Genomic DNA, 20576 nt, shown 5'->3' on the forward strand with positions numbered 1-20576 from the left:
ATTCTCATGTTCCCTCTCACATTCTTTCTTCGGTTCTCATGCATACTCCACCCATCCGTTTATTTAGACGTTCACTAAAAAGATATGTACCTGGTACCTTTGGCTTTAAATTCAGAAACGGGCAAAAGTACCTGCTTCAACTGGATTTTTGAACCTGTGAATTGCAAATAACCATGTTCCCTTTCTGCCTTTCTTTCTCCCAAACCTCCCAGTCCATAATGGGCTAGGTAACCTTGAGCAAGTAACTTCATTTTTACTGATCTTTTTCCTCCTATGCGTTATCCAGTTGAATGAGATAATTCTTATAGTACTGTCCAACTCCAAATTTCTACATTTCCAAGATATATGTTTGAGATTTTCAGCATTACTTAAGAAGAAAAGCTAAAAGGAAGCTGCTGTTGATGCCCACAATATTATCATCTCCTTGAAGTACAGCCATGCCACCCTGGACTACTTAACAAGACTGAGATGACAGAAGAAGAATGACAATGAGCTAGCCCACTGGTCCCACCTCCCACCTGGTCTTGCTCTCACCCGGCCAACATTATTTCAATGTGGAAAGAGCAACTGCTGGGGCTCTAGCTGTACCTCGATTTGACAGTTAAAGGCAAAGTACGGTTGAGATTCAATTTCTCACTCATAAAGCATTAGAGACTTTTCCACTATAATTAAATTCCTGCGTTACAACCACATGCATGGTTTCCGGCAGAACAAAAAACAAACAGCTTTTGTATAATTGATTAGAACTGGGGAAAAGGAGTTTGTCTCCCTCTTAGCCGCAAAAGAAATCTCATAGCCTTTTCTGCCTCTTTGCCTCCCCTGGATTATGTGCGCCCAACTGGCCAGCAGTGGGCTGCACAACTGCCAAAGTGCATGCCAGCTCCACCCGCAAATATCTGACTGATATCCCAGTTTTCTTCAAACTCTGTGCGGAGAGAGGAGAGGTAAGGTGGGGCTGTGGTAATTATCCAGTTAGACAAGTGAGCATTTAAGATGCATTCAAGTCCTGGTGTGGAACCAGAACTCAGAAATGTAAATCTATCATTTAATTGCCTAAAAGAAAAAAAAAAAAAAAAAAGTGTTGCTTCCCTTCCTGTACCTGCAATCAGTCTCTTTTCTTCCCAAGCAGACAGCTTCACAAGGACCATCTCTACAATCATCTCCCTACTGGGGCCGTTCACTTTAAGCGGCACTTTTAGAAATGATGTACAAATAAATGCTACAATACAGAGTTTAGACTGATGCAGCCTTCCTACTAACTGCTGCACAACCGTCCGTAAGTCCCTCAGCATTTCAGAGACAGATAAACGTTGTCACAGTCACCAATAACAAATCTGGCCAGCAGCCACACTCCCACCTCTTTCTACCACTTTCTCCATCTTAGGATGAGGGTATGATGGGGAAGAAAGGAATTTCCAAGCACAAATATGATTCATTCTACAGGTAACATTTTCTGTCCTTCCTATCTATAGTTTGGCAACATTAATCCCCAGAAGTGGTCGCCACTGGAAAAAACAGAGGCTACAATGGAAATAACCAGGTAAAATATCTTCATTCATAGGATCCTGATGTTTAAGAAATAGGAATTACATTTGCAATTCAGTGTAAAAGTAATCGAATGATTAAATTAAAAATTTTAAGTTAAAACTCAGAAAAATCTAGCAAGCGTCTACCCATAAACTAGAATCAATCTCTCCCTCCTTCCCTCTCTCCCTCTCTCCCTCTCTCTCTCTCTGTCTCTCTCTCTCTCTCTCTCTCTCTCTCACACACACACACACACACACACACACACACACACACACGGCATACATGTGTAAATATATAAACTGGTCTATCCCCAGAAGTAACTGAACTTTTTTCAGCAATCTAATCGTTCTTATTCTCTGTTTAGAATTCTACTTCTGAATTTGCTCAAAGTCGCAAAATAGAGTCAGAGCCTTTCTGGGGTTATAGATGAAGTTCTAGGAATTTAAGGCAGGTCGTTTTCAAAAGCTTTTCTTTTTCTCTCTGAATCCAATCAGAGGCTGGTTCTCTACTTTCACTCACTTCATCAACTGTTCCTTTATTGTACAGGATTTGCTAGTCCTGTGCTGGGGCTCAACACAGACCTCCAGGAAATCTCACCAGGATATGAGAGGTGACAGGTGGGATGGAAACCACTTGCCAGGACAGCTCTGTGGCGGAGAAGCTGCCTGGGGCACCACCAGCTTGCCTGTACTTCGGAAACGGCAGGCTGCAGCCCTTTGCCCTCCAACAACCCACACTGTATCTCCCTCCTGTATTATTAGTGCCTCCTGGTCTGAATTAACGCCCGCCTCCTTATTAACCGTCCCCAGGCATGGTGACCGCCAGCTACTGCCCCCCCACCTAGCCTCTAACCTACCGCTGTACCTGGTATTTTTCATTCATACACTGAATACCAACTTTTCATATCACTCACACTCGCAATCTTGCTCCAACCTTCGGTACCTGGGTAAGCCCTCGATGTCAAGACAACTCACATGTTTCTACCAGGCAGACAAATAAATCAGCCCCCCCCCCTTTTTTCTTGTGCTATGTTTTATCTTTCCTGCGCTCTCCACTGCAGCTCCCTGCAGCCTCAGGGCCCTGGCCTGAGCCCAATCAGTCTATCGCATTATAGACGGACGGTCAAAATCTAGCAGAGTCTCAGCCCCTAGTGACACTAACAACTGTGTCAAGGACCACACAAGGCCACAATTGATCCTGCACTCTTTCACCAGATGAGCGAATCTGGAGAACAGTGAGCCCGGGCAGGTGGTTTTCCAGAGCAGAAGAAGCCTTCTCTGTGTGGGCCTTCATCTCCATGACAAGGCTGCATCCCAGGGACAGGGCTTCAGGGGAACAGGGCTTCAGGTCCTCAGACGGAACCAGCAGGATCACAACGAGTGCAGAACTCAAAAGGTGTATGATCTATGATCTCCAGGTGGAGGGCAGGTGAGGAAGGAGACCAGCACGTGAGAAGGGAGAGAAGCAATGGGAGACAGGGGATCTGAATGGCCACAACTTAGCTGAGCTCGAAGGGCACTTCCCAGCACTGCCTTCCCCCCACGATGCCCCAGCCCCTGGGTTATCAGGACGACCTGCTGAGACACAGAAGGGAGAAGTGCAGCGGCAGTCACATCCAGTTCACACACAGAAGGTCAATACCGAGCTCCAGATGCAGGCACAACTCACACACACGGTCGCTGGTGTGCTGCCGCACCTTGCGGGTCCAGGGCAAGTCTGCCCATATTGCGCAGCTCCCGCAAGATCTCTCCATCAGCTCATCTGATTACCAGGCCATGATGTGTGTAACTCGGGGCGGGGTGCCAGCTTCTCCTCCAGTCTGCAGCATCCCCAAGGTTGGAAGCTTGTCCACAGTGAAGAATCTACGTGGGGTCTGCTCATCCTCCAGTGTGCCCTCACTCTCCTGCTCATCCTTCCTTCCTGCCCTGCAGACTCCAGGTCTATCACCAAATATACAGAAGCAACAGCAACCATATATATCATGCTTAACTAGTTGCTACAACTGGATGAGGTCAAATCCAGATGCTAAATCCCATATTCTGTACCATTCCCATGCTTCCCTGATCAAACCGTGACTGATACCGAATTTGGTACCAGAACTAATTCAGGAAAACAAAGCATGTTGAATGTTAACAATCAATGGACTTCCAAATTGGAATCTCTGTGAGTTCTACTTCCATTAGGCTGTAAGGTATCCTGACGGACTAAATTATGTATAAGACAAAGAACTGCACTCATTGTAGAGTCAATAATTATTCATGATTTTATTAAACAAAAGTCCCTTTAGAGAAGAGTGAGAAATTAATTCTTAGCTAACATCAGCTTAGGGGAGGGAAAAGAGGTTACTTTTTTTTTTTTAATGTACATATGTTGATAATATAAAATTAACCACATAGATATTACACTTCCATAAATGCTTTTAATAATCAATTGCTATGTTGCTTTAATACTATAACGTTCTCATTAAATCAACACTGCTTAACTAAAATGGTCATGTTTAAGAGATGCTCATATCATTTTTATGATCACTCTTGAAATTTTCTGGTAAAATATATCATATAATGACTTTGATAATGTACTCTAAATAGGATGACATAAAGCTGAGCAGAAGAATGACTATAATCGAGAGTCCAGAGAATGAAAATTTGTGAGCAAGTGAAAGCATGAAAGCAGATGAGGCAAGAGAGAGACAGAGGAGAAGGAAAGAGAAAATTATTTGGACACAAAAATGAGCTTCAACAGATTCTAGCCGAAATATTTAATGACATCACTGAATATCACATTTACCATGAACTGCAAGAGGAAACTGTACAGGGCACTTCTATGCTCAGCCAAAGAAAAGAAAATATACTTCGTATTTACTGTGAATTTTTTTTTAAATATAAGATTGTAACTTTTTCTTGGTTGCGCCTATTTCCTCCAGTCAACATGACACCGTTATTCAAGGCCAAACGTCGCTTCATATGCAAACCCATCCATGGCCCACATCAACTCTGTTTCATGAGATATATTATAGTATTAATCACATCAAATTGTAGTAACTTATTCTGCCTGTCCCTGAGATGACGAAGACTTGAGGTCAGAGTCTAAATTTAATTTGAATGTGCAGCCCCGTGTCTAGCAAATAATAAATGCTAAATATAGGTCTGCTGGATTAATCACACTGCAGGATAGGTGTGATGATTAATTTTGTTCAACCTGACTGGGCCACAGGGTGCCCACGTTAAACATGATTTCTAGTGTGTCTGTAAGGGTGTTTCTGGAGGAGATCAGCGTTTGAATCGGTGAACTTAGTAAGTAGCCTGCCCTCCCCAATGTGGGTGGGTATCACCCAATCGGTTGAGGACCCAGAGAGATCAAAAAGTGAAGGAAGAGACGAGCCAGTCCTTGCACACTTAAGCAAGGACATCAGCCTTCAGTCTTTGGACCTGGATTTTTATACCGTTGGCTCCCCTGCTTCTCAGGTCCTTGGACTCAGACTGGAATTGTACACTGGGTTTCCAGGGTCTCCAGCTTATGGATGGCAGATCATGGGACTTCTCCGTCTCCATAATCACATGAATCAATTCCTTATAATAAATCATATCTATCATCCAGGATATATACACCTCCTGTTGGTTCTGTTTCTCTGGAGAACCCTGATTAATAGGAGAGGAGGTGTTGGCATTCTATGCATGAACCAACCACCACAGCATATCCAATGTCTTCAGGAATTTTATTTCCTCCAAGAAAAAGCCCAATGTATCTATTCCTTATCAACAGAGAGGAATAATTTGGAAGTCCTCAGTCAAACCCCAAAACCAGAAGCTGACAATATTAAGTAGGACACCCAGTACCCCCCAGGTGTGCTGCTACATCCCAACAGATCTTCAGTCAAAGGAAAAAATATATACAAATACTGGCCTGAGTAGCAAATTTTCCGAAATACAATTAACATGGCTTAAAATAATAAAAATAGCCATTTTAATGGGCACTTAGTAATTGCCAAGCAATATGCAAACACATTTAACCTTCTCATTTAACCCTCACAAGAATTTTCTCCTTTAGCCTTCACAACCAGTTTGCAGAGAAGGCATGACCATCATCATTTCCACATCACAGACAGGACAATCAAGAATAGAAGCCAGGTGAATCCCTGACACAGCCACAGTGAAAAACCAGGAGGCTTGAGGACACAGCCAAGCTCTTAAACTCTACGGCATCTAACTATTACTTACTGATGGGGCGCCTGGGTGGCTCAGTCATTTAAGCGGCCAGCTTCAGCTCAGGTCATGATCTCATGGCTCCCGGGTTCAAACCCCGCATTGGGCTCTGTGCTGACAGCTTGGAGCCTGGAGCCTGCTTCGGATTCTGTGTCTCCCTCTCTCTCTGCCCCTCTCCCACTCACTGCGTGTGTCTCTCTCTCTCTCAAAAATAAATAAACATTAAAAAAATAAAAAATAAACGATTTCTTACTAGAAACGGCAATGTTAAGGATTTTTTATACCCTTCCTTTAACACTCACTGAAAAATTTTAAAGCAAATTTAGAAAAAATGAAAAAAGAAACTCCACCTTCTGTGAGAGCAAAAACAGTCAGAAACCGAGACTGACAAATAAAGCACAGCTATCAAAGACTGTGAAATCTGGGAGGCTCCTGGGAACTGACAGACACCGCCTCAGACCTCGAGCAAAACAGAGTATTTCCTAAAGGTAAAAATCACAGTTATGAACGGCCTATCCAGTGAAAGTAGAGACAGTCGTACTAAAAGAGCAAATATACAGACACAGCATTATTTTTTTTCCACCAAGTCCAGCTCGGTCATGAAGTGAGTCCACTTGAAATGGAAAGGCAGTCAGGAGCCTTTATCTCAAGAGTCCTTTACTGTATGATGGAAACAGGGACGACTCTGGAAATGACAGCTTTATTTAAAGAGTATATGAAATAACAAAGTCAAGTCAAAGATCTGGACTCCTCTGGCTCATACCCAAACTATTGGTGACCTTGCCCATGACACTACCTGCAACAGTAGCAAATACTGGCCCCATTCAAAGATGGGTAATGACCACAGGCCACAAGGGAACTGTGCATAAAAGCAGCAAATGTCAAAAGCAAAAGAGAAATATAAGTAAAAAGCCAGTGAAGGACAAACATCAACAGGAGGAATTACCCAAGGAAACAGATGAAGAATTTGGACAAATAACACTCCATGAAATAATAATAAAAAAAAAAAATGTTCAAGAAGAAGTACAAGGGTTAGAATGCTAAAATACAACTAAAACAGATGAAAATCAGCTGATAGCTATAAAATGCTAAGAGATGATACTATAGAGATGCTGTTTAAAAAGCCACCTCGGGAACTAAACATTAATGAAGAATTTGAATGCATTATAAGAAGAAAGGATCCTGGGAAAACACAGTAAGTGAAATCAAAAAGTTAAAGATGAAGAGGTGCCTAGGAGGCTCAGTCAATTGAACATCTCACTCTTGATTTTGGCTCAGGTCAAGGTCATGGTCTCGGGGATCGCACCCCACATCAGGCTCTGCACTGACTGTGCAGAGTCTGCTTGGGGTTCTCTCTCTCCCTCTCTCTTTCTGCCCCTCCCTGCCTCTCTCTCTCTCTCTCTCAAAATAAATAAATAAGCTATAATATCTATCTATCTATATATATATATAAATACACACACACATATATATATATTTTAATATAAAGTTAAAGATGAAAACTACAGATATGAAAAACCAAGGAGAAACATTTTATGTATTTTCAGGATTACCAAAGAGGAGAACAAAACAAAAGGAAAATATATTTTAAATATAATTTAAAAATCTGAAGATATAAAAAGAGACTGTTTCTCAGAGTTTAATGTTAGGATCCAGGAAAAACCGACACAGAATCATAAAAGCTAAGACAAAATCGATGAAGATACTGAACTTTCTAGCAAACTAAAAATAGTCCATAGACGTCTGAACAAAACCAAAACAAGAACAAGTAAGATGTCAGTTTGCTCCAGTCTTCACGGTGACACCAAATGCCAGATAGAAATGTTTCCATATTTCTGAGAAAAATAAGAATTAAGACTAAATAGCTTTGATAATTATGGTTCATAATCCCTAATAATAAAGAAATAAATGGTAATAACCTTAATCTTAAAAGGGTAGTCAAACAAGAGGAGAGAAAAAGGGTGTAGAAAGTAATGTCATCAATTCTCCCATTTTTTTCCTAGCAAAAAGTCAAACGATGCTATTTAAAGTTAAATTCAGTCATTTAAAAAAACAAAAAAACAAAAACCCAGAACTGAAAGGGGTTTTATCCCCTTAACTTTTTTGTTAATTGAAGCATAGCTGACATACATATTAGTTTCAGGTGTACAACATATTGATCAGACAATTCCATTCTATTCATTACTCAGTGCTCACCGTGATAAGCATAGTTAACACCTGTCTCTATATAATGTTATTACAATATTATTGTCTATATTCTCTGCACTGTACTTTTCATCTCCATGACTTAACTTATAACTGGAAGTTTGTACCTCTTAATCCCCGTCATCTATTTCACTCATCCCCCCCTCAACCACCTTTCCTCCAGCAAACACCAGTTTGTTCTCTATATTTAAGAGTCTAGAGGTGCCTGGGTGGCTCAGCTGATTAAGCTTCTGACTCTTGATTTCGGCTCAGGTCATGATCCCAGGGCATGGAATCAAGTCCTGTATGAGCACGGAGCCTACTTAAGATTCTCTCTCCCTCTGCCCCTAATCCTCCCCCTGCTTGTGCAAGCATGTGTGCGCTCTCTCAATAAAATTTTTTTTTTAAAAAGTTCGTCAAGTAATAGCATCACATTGGTGAAAGGACACTATTTTGAAATTAATAAGTTCCTTCAGTTTAGGTTCAGTTTCTATGGTGCAGTCACTCTGGAAAATAGTGTGGAAGTTCCTCAAAAAAATTAAAAATAGTTCTATGCTATGACCTAGCAATAGCACTGCTAGGAATTTACCCAAGGGATACAGGAGTGCTGATGCATAGGGGCACTTGTACCCCAATGTTTATAGTAACCAAATTTCAACAATAGCCAAATTTCAACAATAGCCAAAACACAGTGGCCACTTTCAACAATAGCCAAATTGTGGAAAGAGCCTAAATGTCCATCAACTGACAAATGGATAAAGAAGATGTGGTTTATATATACAATGGAATACTACTTGGCAATGAAATCTGGCCATTTGTAGCAACGTAGATGGAACTGTAGAGTGTTATGCTAAGTGAAATAAATCAGGCAGAGAAAGACAAATATCATGTTTTTACACTTATGTGAATCTTGAGAAACTTAATAGAGGACCGGGGGGGAGTGGAAGGGGAAAAAAAAAAGAGAGGGAAGGAGGCAAACCATAAGAGACTCTTGAATACTGAGAACAAACTGAGGGTTGATGGGGGGTGAGGGGAGAGGGGAAAGTGGGTGATGGCCATCCAGGGCATTTATTGGGATGAGCACTGGGTATTGTATGGAAACCAATTTGACAATAAATTATATATATGTATATATATATATATATATATATATATATATATATACACACACAATAAATAAAATAAATTCAGTTTCTATTTCTTCTACTATATCAGAAGCAGACTGAAAAAATAACTCATTAGAAAGACCAAGAATAAATACCATATTTTTTGTAAAACCAACTCTTGTATTTACTTTTACTTGTATATATGCACACAGAGAAGTAAATAATGTTCGCCATATGTTAAAAGGTATGAGGCAAGGAGATGATGGGGCTCTGCCTGCTTTAATGTTTTAAAAATGAGCAATGCATGGTCTTTTCAAATCATAAAGCCATTATTCTACTTCAATAATCGCATGATATTTCTCCCATCCTTGTATATCATTTTGTTCTCATTTCCCAGATAAGAGAAATTAAACATGCAAAGGTGAAAGGATTTGATGAAACAGTGACCCAATTCAGGATGATATTTTAATAAATAAGTGATATACCTAATAGTTTTGATCATTATCAAATCTACTGATTTGGCTCAATAAGAGGAAGAACTTGTAATATAATTATATATGTCTGGAAATAGATTAACTGCTTCATACAGTAGGAAATTCCAAAGTGTGCTCAATGTGAGGTTGAAGTAACCAACCAACTCTTCTAGAAGGTGATCACACACCAGTCACACGTTAAGAGTTAGTGAGCTTTGAGGGCACTTCAGTTCTGAAAATGTTTGCCTTTGTGGTGCGATGTCATACAACAAAGCTGTGAACCTCTGTCTTCTGCTACAGAAATTATAGTATCAGTATCACACTCACATTTACAACTCTATCCTTTAAATCATTTTCACGAATATGTCATACTTAGGTACCCCCCATAACAACTCTTGACATAGGACACGTGTTCTTAGTTCCAGTATGCAGTTGAGAAAATTAAAATTCAGAAAGACGTCACTGGTCCATGATCATACACACAGATCACTGCAGAGCCAAGACTTGTTTTTCTTTGTTTTGTTTGTTTATTTTATTCCACGTTTATTGCCCAGGCAGCCACTCTACATACACGTAGAGGAGCCCAGCGCTGACCACGTGTTTGCATTTACATTACCTGGAGCTTTCTGAGCAACTATGCCTACTTAGTTCAACAGGGAATAAAGACTAGGTTGTTGCTATCTCTTCTATCCTGTGTGAGGAAAGAGCCTCGGAACGTCACAGAAAAGAAATTTAAAACAACCACGCTACGTACGCCCATCACTACGTTATAAACTTTTTTTTTTTTTGTAGGAAATTAAAGCTTTCTCAGAAAAGCTTGCTATTGTCCTCACAGTTTCCAAATATAAGAAGTAAAAGTCATCCACTACAAATGCTGGATGGTTTAAGCAGCTGTTCATCAGAGGTAGGCACAGAGCAAAAGTTTTACTGTGAACTCTGATGAGCTGGGCTAACGTATATGCATGAGTGTTTTGGACACCTGCTCTACGCCAGCAGCTGAGAAGCACTTGGTAAACATATTGAAGCGGCTGGAAAACAAATGGAGCAGTGCCAGGTTTGTGGAGATGGGTCCACAAACAAGCCACCTCATTCACAAGGACAGCAACTGCTGAAATACATTCAAGAGCACATATACCATATTTTATGCCAATACTGGTGAGCAGGAAATAATGGAGGATGAGATCTTTTCTGAATTTATTTGAAGTTTAATAATGACAGACGGTAAGGGGACAAAACCAAGTGCAATGAAACTGAATAAAGGAACTTAAAAACTGAGTAAAGGAAAAAACTTCATGCAAATATATCTATTTTCTAAGGACAGAGAAGATCTTCATCTGTTCCTGGAAATAAAACTCTCGGTGTGGCCGCAAAAGGAATTCTGCAAATGCTATTTAGGCCATTTAAATATTAGAACCTAGGCAGAAAGGCACAACATGATATTCTGTGGCTCTTGGCAAGATTTTATCACCACTGGCAAACCAGAAATGTACTATATAGTTTTAAGAGCCACATTCAAATCTCTTTTCAATTATTAGACAGTGGCGATGTTTCTTCCACAGCGGACATTTTAAAACTTCCTCTTAATAGTGACCTTGTCAATACACCTAAAGTATATAAAAATTTTCAAACTCTGCAATTTTCTCCCAGAATTTTCTCCCAGAATCTCCCAAATCCCAGGCTTTGTTAAAACTAACAGCATCCGATTTAAGCAGGCTTAAAAAGAAGCACCAATGTATTCTCCGTTCTAAGGCATCTATAACTGAAAATACAGATCAAAAATATGAAAAACAGTAATAAGAAAAAAATAATCCTTGGGGCACCTGGGTGGCTTAGTAGGCAAGTGTCTGTCTGGCTTTTGATTTCAGCTCAGGTCATGATCTCACAGTTTTGTGAGTTTGAGCCCCGCACAGGCTCTGCACTGACAGCTCAGAGGCTGCTTGAGATTCTCCCTCTTTCCCTGCCCCTCCCTCGCTTGCATTCTGTCTCTCTCAAAATAAATAAATAAACTTAAAAAAAAAAAAAAAGAATTCTTTGTGACAAACACATTAAGTGAAATACTCATTGCTCCCTCCCCTATACATACTTTTGAATAAGACTTTTATAAGCTAAGAGGCACAATCATTTAGAATGAATCACATAAGTTATAGTCAATCAAGATGATATTTTCAGAGTTTATCCTCAGGGTAAGTAGCAACACAATGATTCTCTTTGCCATCATCTTTAGTTGTCATAAAATTAGTTACAGAACAATGACACTGTCAAAATGTATAAACTCACAAAGTTAATACTGATCCATTCAAACATAATAATTTAATAACCATCAAATGAAAACATAAAGTGATAGGATATCAACATCATATAAAAGGGATAAATACATCTGGCATGATAATGAGTGAAGAAGGTTTCCATGTTTACATAGGGATGAGACAGGACAATTTAAAGTTACTACCTCTGCCCCACTGGTCTTAAGGAGCACATAATATTAACTTTACGAATGGAATTATCAGTGGGGTGCTGGTGTTAGTTGATGCCCAGCTCAAGAGTACCAATTGTTAGGGGCGCCTGGGTGGCTCAGTTGGTCAGGCAGCTGACTTCAGCTCAGGGCATGATCTCACGGTCTGTGAGTTTGAGCCCCGTGTCGGGCTCTGTGCTGACAGCTCAGAGCCTGGAGCCTGCTTCGGATTCTGTGTCTCCCTCTCTCTCTGCTCCTCCCCTGCTTGTGCTCTATCTCTCTCTGTCTCTCAAAAATAAATAAATGTTAAGAAAACATTTTTTAAAAAAAGAGTACCAACTGTTAAATTTTAAGGATCCTTGCAGGCTGGTTATTAAAATCACTGAAACCAGCCACAATGGGAATTGACAAGCACTACAGATTGGACCTCCACACCCCACCACCCAGAGCCCCTTTAACAGAACCTCACTGATCCACACAGAAATAAATACACAGTACGATTAATTCTCACAAAGTAAATTCTCCCATGTAGGCAATACTAGAGTCAAGAAAAAGAACATCACCATAAAACCAGAAGTCTCCCTTGTATCATCCGTGAATCAATACTCCCTCTAGGTGTCTGCAAATCTTCCAGATACAAATACTAGAAAGGAGTAATTTTAGCAACGACGAGGGAAGAAGAGAACATTAAACGAAACATATAACCTGGAAAATCATTTGGAAGCAACTGTGAGGGTGGGCTGGCAGAAAAAGACATGGCATGATGTACACAGACTTGACAAGAGCAGGAGCAGTGGAGAAAGGAAAATATGAAACTGCAGGTGTTGTGCAGCTATCTAAGGGTTATGAGACACATGTCTGTGTACCAAACCTGTTCAGTATAAAAACCTTACGAAATGGAGATCGTTGAACATACTGTACTTTTCTTTGTATCACCTATGATTTTTATATTATAACTAGCATGAAGTCTGAGAAAAGCTCAAATAAATGCCACACAAAAAGTGATGGCCAGCAGTTGATTACTGTTGAAATTCACAAGATTTTTTCTTTCCCCTCTAGTTTAGTGTGGCACCTGTCTATAAGGAACCAAAGTGAGAAGACTTTCCTAATCATCCCCCTCCTCTGAGCAAAGCTGACGGGCTGGCAAGAGGACATTTGACAGCAATCAATACTATGCCACATGGTGCTGGTATCAGGATTACGCTCATAGGAACCAATGTATGTTACACAGACTCTGGCTTCTTTGGTTTTTCTCTGTCCCAGTGAGGAGTTGTATTCAGTGGTCCTCCATTTCTTAATATTCATCAACAAGCTGACTCTCTAATTCCAGCTTAAGTCCTAGAAACTGATGACAGCCACACTTGCACAAAAGAGGGTTGCCTCCTTACAAAGGTCTTAATATTTAAGGGTTTAAAAATTAAAAATTACACTTTACAGACAGATGTATGGATCAGAGTATTGACCTCTGTCTCCTACACAGACGCAGAAGTGCTCTAATGAGAATAACTGCCCCAAAGTAATGTGCAACAGAAGATTTTCACCAGAGTTAGAAAATGTGACCAACCAACCTTTATTGTTTTCCTCTTCATATGGGTATTCATTCATCCATTTGTCTCCAGAGTCACATTGATCCTGCAAGAAGAACACAGAAACAAATCATGAGAGTAAGTTCCACATGTTGAGGACATCCTTCCACTGGGGGTGAAACACTTATTCTGCAATTCTTTACACTCTTGATTAGTGAATGACGTCATGAAAACATAAGTGAAGAATATTTTTGTCTTTAGTTGTCTTCTGCTTGCTCTTTACCAGCCATGTAAAGGGCAAAGTGGAGAGACGAGGGGATAGGAGCGGGACCTCCAACTATGACAAATCCTGGGCACAAGATAATGAAGATCTGGATAAAGATAAGAAAGGAAGGGAAGAAAAAGAAAGGGAGGTAACAGAGACAGAAAGGTGAGGAGAAAATGGCAGGAATTGGTGTAAAGCAAATTTAATATATGAAAGAAGTCACAAATACTCCCCACTGGAGTACTTTGCTCCCTTATTCTTAGCAATCAAGAGATTTCTAAAGTAATGCTGTTTTCCAGAGGAAATGATCTTTTTTTTTTTTTTCCTCTTTACAGTTGGTATAAATATGCAGCATAATTAATATGAATACTTTCTGGTGCCTTCATGTTGGTTAATACCCAAGTAACTTTTTAAAAACTGATCTGATACATGCTGCTTCTTAAAAGCTCCCATACCCCCAGGATCATGTGGATCTCACCAAATATAATTCAGTATCGCTGGATTAGAAGGTTAAGATTACAATAAACCGTTTGCGCCACTTGGATGTATCTTGAAAGTCCTATTTATTTTCACTCAGCATTATGTAACGTGCTTCAGAATTTCCATTTCATGAGGCAAATTTTCACTGGCATTCCGTTAAGCCAGCTTAGTAGGCATAGTTGACTTTTTTTTTCTTCATTCGGAATTATACTCAAGAGGGGCCACGCCTTCCTGTTCTTACCTGCACCCATTCCGTGCCAGTGTGTAATCAGTGTAGCCCTGGGCCAAGCTTCCTTTGCATGTAATTCCATACATTTGAACAGAAAAGGGGTTCACTCACTCATAGGGCCTTAAATGAAATGTGGCACAACTCTATGGGCTTGGTCTGTAAGGGGACTGGCCTTTAATTTTATTCCAGTTTTAAATCAATCAATCAATTTCTCTACCCCCGTCCGCTCTCTTCCTCCCCACTTCTGTGTGTGTGCTTTTATTTATATTTATATAAAAAGATATATGTCTCATGTCTCAAAATGCATCTTCTCGTATATACTACAGCTTTTACTTCTAGAAATGCTACTAAAAAGCAATAAAAATGCAATACTTTAACATTACACTGTCAAACTAGAAAAATTCTCTTGAAATTCAGAGTGTCTAATTCTTCTATCTTACATTTTGAAATCATAATATGGTATCCCTGGAAAGAATTAAAAAGTCATCCATAGCACCACGTTCTTATCAAACACGTCTTGTTCTTTCTAGTCTTCAAAACAGATCTAACTCGATCAGTCCCAACTTAGCAGAAGGTATCAGGTATGTCAAAAACTGGCTTCAATCTTACATTCCAGTTTTGTAATTTGTTTTCCCATACTTTGATATATACTCTGGCTATTTTCACAGGATACCCACCTTACTAATGATCAATCCAAAATTCGTAATACTCCACTGTAGGAATAACTTACTCCCTAGTTTTTGTCTAATAATTTATGATTCCGCACTACTACGGATAACATTTAAACATCCTCCTGCGTAAATCTTGCAAACACTGGGGCCTCCGCAAGACTGGATGTTGCCTTTAAGCAACTAGAAAGGATGCCCTCTCTGGGAAGACAGAGAAGGACTCTGGGACACGGACAGGCTTTCTTCAGCAGGGAGGGCCTGGCAAGGACAGCCCAGGGTAGGTTGTCACCAGCGCTCACCCCTCAGCCAGGCACCCTCAGCCTACACTCCTGTGCATGGCTGCTCTAGTCTGCACCTTTACATTACTGCCTTAGAATATACTTCTACAAGTATAATTACTGGATCAAATAGAAACTACCCCCCCCCCAATTTTCAAACTATCTTTTTTAAAGTAGACTATACCAATTTATATTCCCAACAGAAGAAGCAGCACATGCTAACATAGCGCCATTCCCAACTTTATTTCCTGAAATACAGCATGCTCCCTGGCACGTTCCAGGGAATCGGTAAACGCCTGTCAAGTGAGCAAGTGAGGGTAATAATGACTAATGGAAGAAAAATAAAGTAAACCCCTCTATCAATCATGTGGATTTTTCTTAGCCAAGTAACTAGGGCCTTCATTATATAATTTGTATTTTTAGTTAACATTAATCTGGTGACTTAAAGAAACAGTAAATTATGTGAACTACACATAACACACTATCCCACATTTTGACAGCATTTTCGGATTTACAAAGTAGCCCAGTGATGTAATTTGTACTAAAGGCAGTTCTGTGACTTGAGTACATGGACTATTTTCAGATCCATTTGACAATGACGATCAGAGATTAATTTTGCACCCAAGGTAACTAGCTAGATAATGTCAGGGTCCTTACAAAACTCCTTATTTCCGCATCTCAGCAGGCCTCTTTGTGGTTTATCTTTGCAACCCCCTACAACTTACACGTAGACCTACGTTTGAAATCTGAGGAGATCCCGGTATAATGCTAAGCTTAGTTTTCTGTTTAATCCAAGCTCCTCAAAGAGTGCGCAAGCTCATCTCTTGCACTGTAGCTCCCACCTCACACCCCTATAGTCACCTCTGTCATCCACTGGCCATTTGACCTGAAACAATTCATTCAACCGCTCTGAGCCGCCATTCCCTTCTCTGCAGAAGCAATGCTAACCATAAAGCCTGTTCTATCTACCCCATCTACCTCAACTGAAGCAATGTCTGTACAGCCATCTGTGTTGTCATCCATGTAAGAAATACCGCTCTTCAGTCAATGGCCCAGATATTAAACAAGAAAACAACAGGATTTCCCAAAATTGAGACCACAAAATAGACAGATGACTCTCTCTTTTACTCATGCTCAGGCGCCTTTGGGTTGTTCTCCAAACCCCTTCAAAATCAAGCCATGATATAAAATGGGGAAATGGCACATTTCCAACAACAGTTAATATCTCATCAATTTCCCAACTAAAAGATCACTTTAACTCTGCCAAATAGGTTTGTAAATATATCCAATAAGTCTTCTCAAAGCACAGAAGTTTTAAAGGCCACTGTCCTCATCAAAAATTCATCACACATGGTTTCGGTCCTTACTTTCCTAGCTTCAAAAATGATTCTCCATTGTCGGGTAAAGAAGCAGAAAAGAGCTGGTAACTTATTTCAATACAAAAAAAAAAAAAAAAAAAAAAAAAAACATGAGAAAGAAGAAAAGACACAGAATATTACATTTTGGAAAAAAAGTTTAGATTTACTTTTAAAAACAAATGCTGCTGCCTATAGTATTAGTAAATATTCATCTATAAATGGTGAGTCTGGACAAACTGTAGCAAAAGAGAATGATTTTCTAAATTGTTACTTTCTAACTCTTGTTTTCTCCCCTAAAATTTCCTAAAAGGAATTCTAAGCTTCCTTTGTAACTCAAAGGAAGGACCCTGGACAACAGAAACGGCCAGAATGAAAGTGGATGCGACCCAACTTAATGAAAAGGGAGTTACACTTCAGAATAATGACCTCCGGGTACGGGCATTATACTACCCAGTAGTAACAGGCCGCTAGCTCTTCATCACATCTTAAATGATCTATTAGGTTCTCAATCTTAAAAGGTTAGTGTTTAATACATTCTAAATACTTCAGGACCCATAAGTACACTTGTTGCTAGTTCCTCTGAAAATCCCTTTACGTATCTTTAAATAGAGACAGAGAAACAAGTTTCCAAGGTGTTTATGGACGCCTGACTTGTCAGGGTATTTCACTTTCTGCCCCAAGGTAATTTAGTTGCTCTGTTTCAAGCAAATTGAATTCTGGTAATGGTACTGCGATCCCATCTGGAATTCTGTCTTCTAGATTCAGTTTTACAAATCACTGCTTCATTAGCTGTGATCTTGTGTTTTCAAGGGCTGATTAAAAAAAAAAAAGTCAAGTAATAAGGTTTATATACATATTCACATAACTTTTAAAGCCGATTAGGGAACCCGACAGGCAGGCTTGGTGCATTTAAGTTGAAGGTATTACGTAACCGATCCATCCTGGCCTTCCTGTGCATCAAGGTTTTTGATATATAAGTTGCCTTTTTTCATTTAAAGTTATTTCTGTTTTATCTGCTGCAGTGAGTTATCTTGGGAACTAAAAATATTTGAAGGTTAATCTAAATATTTCTGGAGATAAATGCAAATCTAAGTGCTACGTTTTCATAGCTATTTTGACTTAAAATGAAAAGAGATGCTGAAGACACAAAGCATGGAGCTTGTTGCTAGGTGACAGGTGACATCTACCGTATCTTCTGAACTTGTACAACATGAGACATCTTACTGCTGAGAAAAGACACACAGATTTCTGTGGCACAAACATCATTTTCTATATGGAAGCAAACTCGTGTTCAGATATTCTTTAACATAGGCTGTAAGGAGTCAGCAATTTATGTCTATATGAATATCCAATTTTAGAGATGCCTCTCAGCACAAATAGGAAAACAGTTCTTTATTTTCCATTTGGGGTATATGGTTTTACCTTCTAAATAACATCTACATAGGAAATACATAAAATTTTCATGATTTGTAATGAAAGAGTGATCGTTATTTTTTGTACCTCACTTTATGCATTTCCAAACTTTTAATAGAAATCACCTCAACTAGGATAGGTGGAGTCCACAGAGAAAGCATTATTTCTATAATAAGTAATCCAATTTCCATTAAGTTTATTAATGGAAAATTAAGAGCAGCATAGCAAAGACCTGATGAATTAAAAAAGAAAATACAAAAAACCTCAATGTAGATTATTTCCTGGGTATATTTTACAATTACACACCTACTTTCTACAGTTACCTCCCTTCCCTGAGCACAAAGTTCCACCCCTGTTCTTTGACTCATCAGGCAATTCAAGTGACGATACACAGACATCAAGAACTCTTCTATACCCAGAATTTCAGGATCTCACGAGAATAAACGGCATGCTCTACTCCATCTGAGAAAGGTTGTGTGCTGCCGTGGAAAGGATCCAAACACGAACCCAGACAGAACCAACACCAGCGCTAGCACTTGGCAAAAATGTGCCTTAGGGCAAGCTGTTTAACTTTCCTATGCCCCTATTCCTCATTTGTTCAAGTTATATCATAAAATCTCCTTTTTTAGGGGACAGGGGCTACGGACACTGGAAACAAGAATGCATACAATGTATACACCAGAAAATCTGGCACAAGCTAGTTACTCAACAAATGTCCATACCATCCCTATCCCTCATACTTACAATCAAGCACCCAATGGTCAAGGAACAATGAACAATAGTCAAGGAACAATGAGCTACTGGAATCCAAGTTACACTTCCTCGATACCACTGTCAACCACGGTTGTGCGTTTGCTACAGCAAGGTCCCGGGAATACACACGAGACAGAATCTCCACACTAGGCTCTCACAATACAGTGTCTCCAATTCATCAATTAAGAGAATTCAATGATGTAACTGCTAATAGAAATAGGAGAAAGGGCATCTGAGGTCCTTAATAACCTAAATTCAATAATAATCCCTATGGAATTCTATTAGTTACATAGAAATCAACTGAAAATGCTCCGCTTTTAAAATTGTTCTTCTCTGCTTCCAGCTTTATGTTTCTCTGATTATGCTCCCCGCCCAAGAAATGTTTCACTATCAACAAGCACAGACAATACAGAAAGAGCAAACTTTAAGAATTAAGGTCCCACTTGGAGGAAGGTATGCCTCAAAGCTTGAGCAATCATTTAAGAACAGAGTTCACTGAATAAACAGCCCATTTTCAGAAGGAAGAGGTAAAGCAAAAAGCACACTGACATGGAAATTACTCTTTCAATCTGTTTTCGACTTCCACTACACCGCATCATTCTATGCAGAGAACAAATAAACCTTTAAAAGAAAGTAACCATAGCAAATGAATTAAGCATTTCTTTTACATATATTGTGCTCAATAGAATGGTTTGAAAAGTAATTTATGCTATGCTCATATTCAAGCGTAATTGTCATTTTATCGGGACTGCACAGTCAAAAATCTGATTTGTATTGTAAAGGACTGACAAGATGATTAAATTTTGTCTTCATATGTCTAATTTACGTGATTTAGACTGCAACGCAAATATGAGCATGTGCAATTTGTACTTGCACATCAAACCATGGCAGAGAACACTCCACTCTGCCAAAAGGAACTTGGCCACACACATTTGCATTCCCATATGAAGAACACAGACAACCTTCTCTTAATCCTTTCTATCAGGATCCTTTCTATCATGCTAAACATACTAAAATCCCTGGAGTTTTTAAGGGGCTGGTGGGAGAAATGAAATAATAGGGTGCCAGTTCACTTCCCAACATTTTATGTAAGTATAATGTGGTTGTGTGATGTATACATAAAAAAGCAAGCTGACAATTTTGAAAACAAATGAAAAGAAAATCATGATAAACACATATTTGGTACCAATTAAAAATGCATAATTCACACAAGCCTAAGAATTTCTCTACTATTTCACTTCAGTGGGTGTTGTCTGACCACAACAAGGCATATATATTATGGGGTCATTACAAATTTTAGACACTAAGGATCTCTGACAGAGGCAAGAAAAATAAGTTGCCTTATTTAGTATGCAGTATACATATTTGGTTTTCCTATTAATTATTGCCTTCTATGTTTAACTTGCCAATACTAAGCAAGATAAATTCCATTCAAATGCATAGTAAACAGTTTGCTTAGGGAGTACATTTATTTTCTAGTCCATCACAACAATAGTTGATTAAAATATGTTGCTCTTATCCAGTTTTGAATTAATTCATGTGAAATAAAACAAATATTTATTAAATTGTGGGGGAAAACATTCCATCAAACTGTAAAACCTGAGTAGAAAAACAAATGGCACACATTTAATTACAGTTGACATTTAAATGAAATTTGCAATC

General features: G+C 39.3%; 1 protein-coding gene across 8 annotated transcripts in view; it reads right to left on the minus strand.

Annotated features, from left to right (window-relative positions):
- Positions 1–20576, minus strand: part of KLF12 (Kruppel like factor 12) — a 1146238-nt gene that overhangs the window by 280500 nt on the left and 845162 nt on the right. For all 8 annotated transcript variants that reach the window (XM_042978247.1, XM_042978214.1, XM_015543647.2 and 5 more), the window contains one exon: positions 13513–13576. In XM_042978247.1, coding sequence (XP_042834181.1) covers positions 13513–13545 — 33 coding nt within the window. In that variant the 5' untranslated portion in view covers positions 13546–13576. The remainder of the gene's footprint in view (positions 1–13512; positions 13577–20576) is intronic.

This window comes from Panthera tigris, chromosome A1 (genome assembly GCF_018350195.1).
Source record: "Panthera tigris isolate Pti1 chromosome A1, P.tigris_Pti1_mat1.1, whole genome shotgun sequence".
NCBI lineage: Eukaryota > Metazoa > Chordata > Mammalia > Carnivora > Felidae > Panthera > Panthera tigris.